Raw genomic sequence first — 13,886 nt, 5'->3', positions numbered from 1 at the left:
CGCATCAGGTGGCCAAAGTATTGGAGCTTCAGCTTCAGCATCAGTCCTTCCAGTGTGTATTCAGGGTTGATTTCAGGGCAATAGGATCTGGGAACAGGGAGGAAGAAGTAAAGCAGAAGGATGTCTGACCAGTAACCCCTGTCCTGATGGTTTTTAAGTGATGATGGTGTTGGCATGGCTACAGTTGAGGGAGAAGCCATGTAGGTACCTGACTCATAATAGAAGCTGCTGGACGCCAACAGATGGTGATGGAAACTGTGAGAACAGATGCTCATTTAAGGGGTTAAGTACAGAGGACAGGCACATGGACAGCAGGTAAAGGACAGGCTGGAAACCATAATTTGGAAGATTCAAAAGACTAAGGAAAACCTAAGGGAGTTACAAGAAGAAATGACCCATAGGGTTGCAAGTACCTCACAGCTAAAAAAAATAAAAATAAAAAAATAAGAAGAATATATTTTATTTGGTCCAGAGAGAACTAGGATGATCTGAGGAAAGTATATGCCAGTAGAAGTAAAAATGTTGCTGTCACAGAATACAAAACTGGATTTTAACCATTTAAAAGAGAGCAATGAACCAAAGGGTTCTTCTCCCTGAGTTGCCACGAGCTGTTTCCAAGGAGAAGATTCATCAATGAACATATTGTAAGTGTGCCGCCTCCGCCCACTATTGAGCTATTTGAATACCAACTGCTTTTAATAAACATGATAAAGCTACTGGAAATCATGCTTGTCAAACTTCCCGCACTGCCTTATGAAGGACACTTCTGTAAACAGAAACCAAAAATACACTGGTTATAGATACATGAGAGTGATAAGGCTAAGATACACAGAAGCAATTTCCTATCAAAATAATAAGTGTACCTAGGATACTTAAATATTCCTGCTGGTCTTTATCAGGAGAGTAATAGGCCTGCTGTCCTGTTATATTGATTCAACATGAATGAATGTGTACAACAGTATTCCTGTATATAAAAGAAACTTATTGCAATGAATTGCCTCAACTTAATTTTAGAGTCTTCACGTTTGTAAACTGAGACATCCAGGAGACAATGAAGGACAGGGAAGCCTGGCGTGCTGCAGTCCCTGGGGTCGCAGAGTCGGACAGGAATGAGTGACTGAAAAGCAACCGTGTTGGTAAATCGAACTTATTTTACTACTTGATGATATTTAATAAGAAAAACGTTACGATGTCAGTGATTCAGGAGCTGGTTGTTGAGGGTTTTTTTTCACTGCGTGATTGTTGATTTAAAGTTGTAACGGGAGTGCAAAGAAAGACAAAGAGCGAGTCGGGCAGGCAGGCAAGAAAAAGGAAATTTATTAAGAGGAAAATGAGAGGGTGACTGGCCCTTAAGGAGAACTGGCATCTTCCCTTTCTGACAGGATCTTTCTTATACCCTGCCAGTGAAACATTCTCTGAAGGGGTGGTTAATTTTAGCCTGCAGTTGAGTCCTGTGGTCACGTGTAGCCAAAGGTCTGGGATCTGGTGGTCTCATAGCTTTGAGAAGGTGGACGCCAGTGAGAAAGCAGAATGTCGTTTGGGCAGTTTGGTCAGTCTCAAGGATCAGTGTGATTTTATTCTTTGTTTGTGAGGGCAACATAATGAGCCATCATAACAATGAGCCCCCATGTAGACCCTATCAAAAATATTATGACTCTGGATGTAAATACATTCTGTTGCATTTTAATGTATGTGCGGATTCACTAGGATTTCTTGGGCACTGTTTGATTTGGTGGCACTTTTGTATTCGTAAAGCAAGGGTGAAAGTGGTTTGATAACTACTGTCATTCATCAATGGAGCATTGTTTTGGCAGCTCAAATATACCTGTCATAGAGATTTAAAAAAAAATAAGATTCTGGATGTCTACTTCTCCATGATAACAAATCCTTAGTCAAAAGTCTGTTTTGCTCCTGATGGGATATTTGCTAAGACAAGGTACATAGAATTAATGTGCGAAGATGTCACATTTATACATCAAGTGATTTTCAGGCCTTAACTATGGCCAGATCAGAAGAGAAATAAATGGCCTTTCACTGGCCCAGTGGAAAGGTATTATGATAAATTTTTTCTTATATCATCTTGGAACAACATTGTAAAATCACTCTTTGTTTCCTCCTTTGCATTGTATTATCTTTAAGGATTTCATAAAGATTCTGTATCCAGTTTTTGGGTATATAGGAGACTGTCATTCAAGAAGGATCCAAAATTGAGGTCACCAAATGCCCCACCACCCCATAAATCAGAGAACAAGCATAATTTGAATATTCTGCATATATTTACATATCAATGTCAAGAGTCCCTAACTCCAATTATGTAAAATAAAATTAATTAGTGCAGCCTCCTGTAAAACCCATATTCAAATCCAATATTCAGGACAAGGCAGCCTGGAAACACCTACCACACCTTAAGGTCAATTAGCTTGATTTCTTCCGGAAATAGGAGGGTCAGGCAGATGCACCTACCTTGGTGCATCAAGGGGAACAGACACAGAGTTAGATGTTTGAACACAGGGAAGTGTTCTCTTTCCCAGTGAAAACTGCACATATTTACACATACCATGAACACCGTCTTGTTCTTCTCGCGTTCCTGCGAGCATCATGTGGCACTTGCTTGCCTTGGCGAGGGTTCTTTCTCCAGCCCCAGGGAGAGCAGAGAGTGTGCCATTGTGCCTTTCCTGGTGATAAAACTACTGCATTTCTCCTGAGTGAGCATCGTCATGGGTGTGCACTGTCTGAAGGACCTTTACCCTCCCTTATCTACCTTTAGAAGTTCTCCTAATTGTAGTTCAGCACCAACTTGGTCTATTGTGAATACTTTACACTCTATAGTTAGAACTTCTTTTAAACCTCAGATTTGCTTGGATGGCCTGGGTTGCTGCCTCAAGACTGGACTTTCTCATGCTTGCATAAAAAAGACAAGAGGTGGGACTTCCCCAATGGTCCAATGGTGGTCTGCCTTCTAATGTAGGGGATGTGGGTTTGATCCCTGGTTGGGGAACTAAGATCCCCTCTGTGTGTGTGTGTGTGTGTGTGTGTGTGTGTGTGTGTGTCTGTGTGTTCAGTCATGCCTGACTCTTTGCGACCCCAAGTAGCCCACCAGGCTCCGCTTTCCATGGAATTTTCCAGGCAAGAATGCTGCAGTGGGCTGTCATGCCCTGCTTCAGGAGATCTTCCTGATCTCTTACATCTCCTGCATTGGCAGGCAGAATCTTTACCACTAGCGCCACCTGGGAAGCCCCCAGGATCCCACATGTCCAGGGGCAGCTCAGCTGGCACTCCACAACCCGAGAGCCCCATGCCCTGCAACTAGAGAAAGCCCTCATACCATAGTGAACAGCCTGTATGCCGCAACAAAGACCCATCACACAGCCCAAAGAAAGCCACACAAGTGGTTTCGTCTCTTCCACCAGTTGTGAAGATTAATTAAGATATCATTGCTAAGCGCCCAAGACATAGTGCATATCCAGAAACTGTTAGCCCCTCTCCTTCTGTTAAGATTCAGTCCAGGTGTCAATCGGAGGAGAAGTCTCTCTGTGGATGCAGGGATAATCAGACACCTGTCTTGGCAGTATCCCCTCCCATGTCATTGCACTTCCATTTGCTCTTTGTGTCCCAGTGTGTAGCTGCTGGATGGTGGATGGTGATATGAAGCCTCAAGGGAGGTGACGCGGAGACCGTGGTGGAGATGACAAAACTGTGGAAATTTAAGTGGTGAGCGGGCATCTCATCATGTTCTCCTTCAGTGTGATTTGGCTTCACTTCTGAGTAGCTAGAAGAATTGATATGGTCACGTGATTCATTAAAGGAAAAGGAGTCTTCACTTAGATTCCCCCATTCTCTCTGGTTCCCATCCTCTATGGCAAGGACAGAATGGGAAGATCAACTTGGGTCTATTGCAGCATTGAAAATAAATGTGAATGTCACATTAAATTAATCTTGAGAATTGTGAGTATTGGGCAGCTGTGCTGCGGTGCAGACATAGCTCTAGGTATATGAACATAGACCTCAAAAAGTTTCCTGTTAATATAGGAACCCTAAGAGGCAAAGCTATTGTACCCTGTTAATCTTTACCAGTGCTCTCTAAACTAGCATACAAACTGTTTATGACATGCTCAGGACGATCTGTTGGGCTGAGAGAAAAATATTCAAGTTTTTTTTTTTTATTAATTTTTATCTCATTCCTTAAACATTTCTTGTGCTCAAGCTCAGTTGCTCAGTTGTGTCCAACTCTTTGTGACCCCATGGACTGTAGCCCACCAGGCTCCTCTGTCCGTGGGATTTTTCAGGCAAGAATACTGGGGTGGGTTGCCATTTCCTCCTCCAGGGGATCTTCCCAACCCAGAGATCAAACCCAGGTCTCCTGCATTGCAGGCAGATTCTTTACCTGCTGAAGTCACCAGGGAAGCCCCTTTAACCTTTCTAGTTGTATGTATTTATTATATACAGTAAATGGAATTTGAGTGTAATTAACAAACTTGCTAGTGGTAAAGAATCCATCTGTCAATGCAGGAGACATAAGAGACACAGGTTTGATCCCTGGGTCAGGAAGATCCCTTGGAGTAGGGCATGGAAACCCACTCCATTATTCTTCCCTGGAGAATCCCATAGAAAGAGAAGCCTGGCGGGCTACAGTCCATGGGATCTCAAAGAGTCAGACACAACTGAGCAACTTAGTATGCATGCATGCAGGCTTGCGTGGGGACTCCGTTTTTGTGATCAGGGTAAGGACGGTTTGGGGACTAACCCACTCTGTCTTTCTTCTCTTAGACTGTGGTTTTGAACTTGCTTCCCAGAGCTAACTTCAGCATGCTCAAACGGAAGCAAAGCTCCAGGGTGGAGGCCCAGCCGGTTACCGACTTTGGTCCAGATGAATCTCTGTCGGACAACGCAGACATCCTCTGGATTAACAAGCCAGTAAGTTTCTTTTTCTTAAAAGAATAGAGAGGCACATGCTGATATGAGGCCACTTTGATTCATTTAATTCAGAAGCTCCTGTGCCTGTGATTTGAAACCTCTGAGCGGCAGTAGAACGTGGGTGAGTCTTGGAGTCTGGAAGATGAGAATGATTCCGTTGACACGATGAGATGCGGTGTGAGTGACTCACAGAGGAGGCATCAGAGGGGGCTCCTGACCTGCCTTCTGTGCACGCCCTCCTCGGAGTCACAGGATGTGGAGTTAATGCCACTTCTCCGGCCGACTCGAAGCTGGAGACCGAGATGAGGGACCTCTTCACTTATCCTCACCAGGCAGGAGTTCGAGGAGATAATCAGATGTTAGGAATTAAAGGTCTCCTTCTGAGTTGCCAGTAAAGGTTAGTGAAATAGTGGGTAGTGTCTGTGAAGAACTTTGTCACCTTCTCTGCCTAATTAAGCTGGTGAGAACTTGAGGCGAAGCCCGGCTATACACCAAGTGGCATCGTACACGAGGAGACGGTCTAGCGGCCGGAGCTGGGGCTGAAGGCCTCGTTGCAGACTTGGGAAGCTCAGCTTCTGACAGCAGTCCTGTTGTTGTTCAGTCACTCAGCCGTGTCTGACTCTTTGCGACCCCGTGAACTCTAGCATGCTAGGCTTCCCTGTCTTTCACCATCTCCCAGAGTATGCTCAAACTCATGTCCATCGAGTCGGTGATGCCATCCAGCCATCTCATCCTCTGTCGTCCACCCCTCCTCCTCCTGCGCTCAGTCTTTCCAGCATCAGAGTCTTTTCCAGTGAGTCAGATCTTCTCATCAAGTGGCCAAAGTATTGGAGTTTCCGCTTCAGCATCAGTCCCTCCAATGAATTTTCAGGGTTGATTTCCTTGAAGATGGAGTGGTTTGATCTCCTGCACAGGATCGACTCCCTTACCAAGCTCCATAGCAGGAGCTGAAATCAGGAAATGAGCTGCTACTCTCCCGCTGCTTGTCTTTCCCTTGACCTTGACTGTAATAAAGATGATCAGCCTTGGTCCCCTCTATCCTCTCGCTTCTTATCTGCTCTCCAGACCACTTCTCAGCTGCTCACATTTCTTTCCACATTTCTGTGTCTGTTCATGTTGCCCTCTGCTTAACAATCATTGAAACATCCCTATTACCTACATTGAAGATTTTAAAAAGTTGTTTGTATCCCATGCAAGGCCCTTTATATTGTGACTCTGACGTGTGCAGCAGCTGCCTTTTCTGTATCTACACACTGTCCACTTATCAGTGGCTTCCTGCTCCTCCGAGGTGTCCAGCCAGTTCACAATGTTTCCTTTGCCTTGAGATGCTTTCCCAGCAATGGGCTACCCAGGTGGCTCAGTGGTAAAGAATCCACCTGCAGTGCAAGAGTCCCAGGAGACGCAGGTTCGATCCCTGGGTTGGGAAGTTCCCCTGGAGGAGGGCACGGCAACCCACTCCAGTATTCTTGCCTGGATAATCCCATGGACAGAGGAGCCTGACAGCCTATAGTCCATGGGCTTGCAAAGAGTCGGATACAACTGAAGTGATGTAGCACTCATACACAGACCAGTCCAGTCCTCCTCATCCATGTCGCCCCTGCCCCCATCCACTCTGAAAGTTTCCTGCTTTGACCCTCCCCATCACAGATGGAATGAACCTCTTCTCTTTCCACTTATCCTACTTTACGTATAGATGTAAGTAAAAAAATGATTTCTGTATAAATATATATGTGATGCATATTAGACTGAAATAGGCATAATATCACTCATTAGTGATGAGTTAGAACTGTGTTGTTTCCATTGGTGTGTCTTCAGAGCCCAGTGTAATTTCCAACACATAGTAGGTCTTTCCTGTTCATGTTTAGGGAATTTGAATGAAATAGAGAGTAAAGCAGCCATTTTTTCTTAGCGTCCACCAGTACAGAGCTTTCTGAGACCTTCAGAAGAAGGTAGTTTTACAGATGTAGGCTCAGAAGGCTAACTAGAATGATTAATGATTGATGAGAATTCATTCTTTAATTCATGATGGTTTTGTGGGAGAATTCATCTTTTGAGGCTCTTTTGTGTAATTAAATCCTTTGTATTGGGGGCCCAGATGGGTCTAAATTTACGCATGGTGTTTATTGAAGCGCTTCTTAATTGGCATGAAAAGTACATCAACTTTTAATCATCAGTGACTTATATGGTATGGAAATTAGTGGCATTATGTCTTCATGCAAATATTACAACTGTCAGATTAATATTATAACCCACTCACCAGCCTACAAGTGTCTGAGTCTCCTCAAAGTTCTGACAGCCTTTTCTGTTTTTCATCTTAGGTGGTTGTTAGCTTGTATGGCCTCAGAACCCATCGACTATGAAATTGAAAGAGCTTTTTTTTTCTTTTTTTTCACAGAGAGTATATTAAAGAATTAATATGACTGCACATATTATATATATATATAGGCTAGTCAATAGATAACACATTGAAATTATGTTTAGGAATTGTGTACTGATTTGTTAGTAATATTAATTGTGTGGGTTTAACATGCAAATGCATTAATATTTTTTATCCTAGCTATTAGTTTTCATAAGAATATATTATATGGATGATTTATGCCCTACACTTATACACATGTATACACACAGAGAAACATCTTTAACTTTTTAATTCCTTCTTTGTGTTAGGGCTAAGGAAAGACTTCAAACATCAAGTGCACTGCCAGCATTGCACAAAAATGTAATTTTTGGCATTTTTGGGAGAGATACTGGGCTAAATTTATATGAAATATGTTCTTCAAAATAAAGAAGAAGGTTCATTTATTATTAACTTTTGAAAATACAGGATGAGAGCAGATTTTAAAATATATTTTCATATAAACATGTTAGCATAAGATAATAGAATGAAAGCCCTACATATGGGAAGTGTTCTATATCAGTTAACTTTAAGAAGCATCTAGGGTCTACTGGGATGAGCCCGTGTGCTAGGTTCCAGGGAAGTTAGAATAAATATGGCCCCAGAGTCTAGGTGCTCACAGTACATAAGTACGAAAGTAATAGCATATCAGATTTCATAATTTCACTGAATGAGGCTCTATCTTGCTTTTATGCCCCGGTAAGTACCAGGGGCTTTGGGGTAGCCTGACCTGGTTCACACTGAGGTGAGGTTTTATTAATGCGGGACCACAGAAAAGCTCCTTAACCTTCCTGAGCCTTAGTGCTTCCGTGTGGAACTTAGGCTGCTTTGAGAATTAAATGATGTAAAGTACATTGAAAATATTTAACACATTATCAGTATTTAATATGTCAGTTTTGTTCTTCCTTTTCTCCCTAAGTAACCCAAGTGTTAGTTGCTTAGTCATGTCTGACTCTTTTAAGACCACATAGATTGTAGCCTGCCAGGCTCCTCTGTTCATGGAATTCTCCAGGCAAGAATACTGGAGTGGGTAGCCATTCCCTTCTCTAGGGGATCTTCTTGACCCAGGGATTGAACCCAGGTCTCCTGCACTTCATATAAACAAGCGCTTCTTTGCTGTCTGAGCCACTGGGGAAGGCCCCCTTTTTTCCCTACTGGTGAAATATTGGGTTGGCCAGGAAGTCTGTTCGGGGTTTTCTATAAGATGTTACAGAAAACCCAAATGAACTTCTTGGCCAGCCCAGTGTTTCCAACTCAGGATTACGTTTTCCAAATAGCGTGGTTCATAACACAGGTTTCAGATGTTTTTCTGGGGCATCTCCACAGTGGGTTCACTCTTTGCTGCGCATCTGTGCCATCATCAGCGTCATCTCGGTCTGTATGAACACACCCATGACCTTCGAACACTACCCTCCTCTGCAGTACGTGACCTTTACCCTGGACACTTTGTTGATGTTTCTCTACACAGCAGAGATGATCGCCAAAATGCACATCCGGGGGATTGTCAAGGTGAGCGTTTCCTTGTTATTTAAGCTCAAAACCAAAGCACACTGAAAATCTGTATCAGTTTAATGTTTTCATGTTAATTTCAGTCAAATAAAACATCTCTTTTTCACTGATATTGAAGTCCTTTTAAGAGGGTATAATTCCAGATATTGGTGAAAACATGATACATTTAAGAGTATTGTAACAGTGAAGTCAATCGTGTAAGGCATAAAGTCTTGGAATATCTGAGAAGCAACTAAATGGCCCTGCCTCCAGCTTCCTGAAGGCCAGAGGAGGGTCTTTCACGCTGCCTACAGGGTCATCATGCCACCTAACCCAAGGAGGCACCTGTTGGTTTATGGAATGCAGGATAAACATTATGTGATAAATTTGCAGTGCGATGATAATCAGCAGGATCTTATATGCTGAGGCATGCTAAAGATGTAAAGAGGTAAAAAGAGAGACTTGAAATGGAAAGGAATTCCAAGACTGTAAGACAAGAATGTGTAACATGAAATTGGTGCCATTGGGAGACAATTAATAAAGAAAGAAAAGAAAAAGGAAAAGGAAAAAAAATAAGAAAAGGAGGGAAATTTCTATCCTGGGGTATCTCTTCCTCCTGTGACACTAACCTTTACAGAGGTTAAATGGAAATCCCAAATGAACTTTTTGGCTAGCCCAATAATCCCATCTCAGTATTATAGATGATGCTGTCTCTAAAGTATTTTGATGGTTTAGTCGCTAAGTCATGTGTGACTCTTGTGACCCCATGGACTGTAGCCTGCCAGGCTCCTCTGTCCATGGGATTCTCCAGGCAAGAATACTGGAGTGGGTTGCTGTTTCCTTCTCCAAAAAGTATTTTAAATTGTGCTATTTAGAGACACAGTGGTATAATGAAACAGCAGAATGGGTATTAGGGTTTGACAAATGAAAGTTTTGACTCAAATCCTAGCCTTTTCATTTACTGGCTGTATAAACGTCTCAAGGGATGAAATTGTGATGGAGAAGAGCCTTATTTTGTATAACATTTTTGAGAACTTAATGAGTCAGTGCTTAAGATGTATTTATTGGGTCAACTTCATTGCTTCTTTTTACACATAATTCATTGTATGCTATCTTTAAAAGAGAGGGATCACAATCAATGCACTACTCTCTTCATTTTTAACTTTTTAAAACATTTTATTAAGGAAATTTTAAAATTTACATGGAAGTAGAGATTATAGTTGGAATGAATACCTGTAACTCAATATCAGTAGTTATTAATACTTGTCCAGTTCTATTTCTTTTAAAGACAACTCTGAAAAATCAGATTATCTTAGAAACAACTTATGCATTGCTGACTGATAAAATCTTTTTTCTAAATATTGCATTGGGGCACAGTTAACAATAATTTCTTACTGTAGGCCAATACCCAATCCATATTCATGATGCCCCACTTATCATGGGTATTTTCTTTTAGAGTTAGCTTCTTTGAGTCATGACTCAAAAAAGCTGCACAAGGCGTATTTTGGGGGGTTTGAAGTTTGAATGTTTTATCATGTTAAGAGATTAAACATAAATTTCGATTTTTGAGAGTTGTATCATGAACAGCTTTTACATTTTGTTGAATGATTATTTTCCCCCTTGACTCATAATAATGTGGTTTTCCTAGTAATCAAACCATCCTTACATTCCCAGAAAAAACCTGGCTGGGTCATAACACAGTTTTGTTCTGTTTTAATTTGTTATTACTTTTCTTATTTAAATTTTGTTTAATCTCTATCAGGTTTGATATTAGCTATTCAGTGTATATGTATGCTGTGTATATGTACTTCTGTGTTCTAAAATAGTCTTGAGTAATCTTGAAACTGTTTTAGCTTGAAACTTTTGGTAGAAATCTCCTGTGAAACCATTTGATCCTAGTGCTTTTTTGATGGGACTCCCTTTCTTTAAATTGGTTTCTTTAGACTTGCTTGGTCTTTACTTGATGAAATAAATTTTCTTAAATTGTCCACTATTAACTTATTAATAGTTAATGTTTTACAAGGTACTGATTTCCAACCAAAATATTTGTACAGCTTTTTTCAAAAGTGAAAATTTATGAAGAAAAGTGTAACCTGATGCTTAAAATAGAACATGATTTACACATATACTTTATTTGGGTTGATAGACTCAAATCCCATGTCCCTGGAAAGGCTAATCTTCAGGGAGAAAATAGGGAAGAGAAGGTAGTGATGCACTTAACACTTCCCAATTGTTAAGTAGATAAAGAATGCCAGCCCAAGATTTAGCCCCCAAGAACTGTGGAGCCGTATGCACACCCTGCCTTCTTGCAGGATTTGTCGACACTGGCAGCATTTCGATTGCACACATGCAGATACACAGTAGTGGTTCTTCTAGTTACACAGTAATTGGGGCAAGTATTTTTGCAAATGTGCATAGTGAACATTTGTATGGTGAGAATTCAGATAGTGAGAGATCAGTATTTTGTGGGAAATGCTCTAATAGTGGTCTGAAAAAGTTATAGGGGGAAGGAGGCACCCAAAAATAGTGACAAAATCTGTTTGGGGCTGCCCAGAGAAGTCTTGAAGAAAGAGAATGTGGAAGTGTTGTCTTGAAGGATAAGGAGGTGTGGGCTTTGGTGGGGGAGATGGGGAGGGGAGTAAAGGATCTCACAGAGAGGAAAGCAATGCTGTAGACACACAGCCTTGGAACAGACTGGAGCCTTGGGGTGCTCTGCGTAGTCACAGTCAGAGGGAGCAGATGGTATGCCCAGGGAACAGCCGGGGAGGACCCTGGCAAGGGAGCCCAGCTGCACCTCGGAGGACCTTGCAGCCTTGTGAGGCACTCAGTCTTCCTTCTGTGGTCAGTGAAGAGGCATGGGGGATCGGAATCCGAGTGACATAGTTTGATTTGTATTTGAGAAGTTCACAGTGGAGATCACAAGCTCCACGCACTGTAGGAGAGAGAAACTGAAGCACAGAGTCCTCCCGGCAAAAAATGCCCTTTGAAAGTTTCATTAGAGGAATGTATCTGTTTGAAGGATTTCACATCTTTTATAACATTTCCCAAGCTTGACCATATCTGCCAATTAATTTTCACTCCCTGATCATTTGTTTCTAATTGCCTCCCCCACGAATTCCTGTTCTGAGAAGCACTGTAACTCAACCAAATCCCCATAGGCAAAAATAAATCATTGGGGTGATATATGTTTGTGTTTTTGTGAAGCATTCCATGTAGTTCAGACTGTGAAGTCTTCAGACAATTCTCAGTTGTCTATTTTTCATCTGGCAACAGACCTGGCTAAAAAGTAGCATGCGTCCTCTGAGCATTGTTGAAGTAATAAACAATAATGCTAAGACACAGTGAGAGATGGGCCCTGGGAATGTGGAACAATAAATCATGTGCTTATGAAACTACACCCATGCATATTGTTTTCTGACTGCAAACTATATCCCTATGAATGTCTTCAGGAAAATGTGTTTGTTTTCTCTGCTTGTTAAATCCTTGCATGGCAATTTAAATTCCTCTCTTATACTGTATAATTGATTGGCAGCCTCCAAGTGTTTACCTTTATAAAGATTGATAGACCACTCTTGAAGAACTCATATCCTCAGGCACCAGCCTGCTGATTTCTGCCCATAACTCAAGCACTCTCTCCTCTTCATTTCTTGTTGATGCAACAAGCAAATTGGAACCTTTCTTTCATATTGGGAGACATTACAGTTTCTCAAGTACCAATGGGCCTTTATGTGTGTTAGGTTCTGTTTCCATATTTTAGAAGCAGGGGGGAGGGACAATTTATTATGTGCAAGTATGATAACTTGACCATGAATGCAGTAGGATTTTGAAAGGATCTGGACATACTGATACATTGAATCGTAGCACCATTGAACCAGTTATGGTGAAGAGTCTTTGAAAATACAAACTGAAAAAGAGATAATGAGTTAAATGTATCAGACACAAAGTGCAACATGAGATTATATTACTGAACCGAACTTGGGTAAAGCCAATCTACTGATACCAGGTTATGGTCAAGGCAAGTGCAGTGTTTATTTCAGAGCCCAGCAAGGAGTATGGGTAGCTAAGGCTAAAAGGACCCGAACTCCTGGAAGGGTTTCAGGGAAGGGATTTTAAAGGTCAGATGAGGAAAAGGTCAAGGAGTGCATGACCAACTCATGGAGCTGATGGTGTGGTAACTACCTTCTGGTTCCAGCTAGTCTGGGTCTAGGTGTTGGTGGTCAGCAATACGTTAACTTCTTTTACCTTGTGGGATTTTAGTAACTGCAAAACAACTCAAGGGTATGGCTCAGAATTTTATCTATAGCCCTGGAAGAGGAATTACAGGTCTTTGACTTTGTTTTATGGTTCAGTTATTATTTGGGCTTATTAAACTGTTTTCCTTTTGTTTCTGTATTTTCTCACTTTCCTGATTGAGTTTGCTCTTTAGAACTCCAGGAAGGCCTAGGAGGCTAGAGCTTTTATACAAACAAAATGTGGGGGACACAGCAGGGTCCTGCTTATCTTCAGTTGTACTTCAAAGTGCCAGGTTTCAGAGCCTGTATTCTGTTCATGAAAAGGTATTTTGCCCTTATGGAGCCTTAGTGAGTATTGATAATGATTGATATGATTTCAATTTCAATTCAGTCATGTTTGCAATTTCATTATCATGCAAAAATTATAAAAACCTTGTGCTGCTGTGCTTAATCATGTCTGACTGTGACCCCATGGACTGTAGCCCACCAGGCTCCTCTATCCATGAAAATTCTCTATTTCCTCCTGCAGGGGATCTTCTCCATCCAGGGACTGAACCTCTGTCTCTTGGGTCTCCTGTATTGGCACTTGAATTCTTTACCACGGTACCACCTGGGAAGCCCATATTAAACTTTGACCCAGTTCCTATTTGCATGGCACATCAGCTTTGCTGATTCAAACTGCACTAATCTGAGAAATATGCAGAAATCATCTCATAGTTTTATCTGTGATCTTTCATGAATATTCAGGAAGAGTATTAACTTTAAGGTATTACCTTTCAATGTACTACATCTTTCTCTTTTTGCTACAAAGAATCTTTCCTTTAAAGAGACAGTACTAGTAGTTTCAGTGAACAGAT

The 13,886-nt window shown here is 41.5% G+C and overlaps 1 protein-coding gene across 1 annotated transcript in view; it reads left to right on the top strand.

Annotated features, from left to right (window-relative positions):
• Positions 1-1,043: 1,043 nt before the first annotated feature.
• Positions 1,044-13,886, top strand: part of NALCN (sodium leak channel, non-selective) — a 270,853-nt gene continuing 258,010 nt past the window's right edge. The window contains exons 1-3 of the mRNA XM_061133830.1: positions 1,044-1,136; positions 4,768-4,914; positions 8,636-8,818. Coding sequence (XP_060989813.1) covers positions 4,807-4,914; positions 8,636-8,818 — 291 coding nt within the window. The 5' untranslated portion in view covers positions 1,044-1,136; positions 4,768-4,806. The remainder of the gene's footprint in view (positions 1,137-4,767; positions 4,915-8,635; positions 8,819-13,886) is intronic.

This window comes from Dama dama, chromosome 30, assembly GCF_033118175.1.
Source record: "Dama dama isolate Ldn47 chromosome 30, ASM3311817v1, whole genome shotgun sequence".
NCBI classification, from domain to species: domain Eukaryota; kingdom Metazoa; phylum Chordata; class Mammalia; order Artiodactyla; family Cervidae; genus Dama; species Dama dama.
Note: the sequence above shows the minus strand (reverse complement) of the source record. Positions and strands in the feature narration are given on the sequence as shown.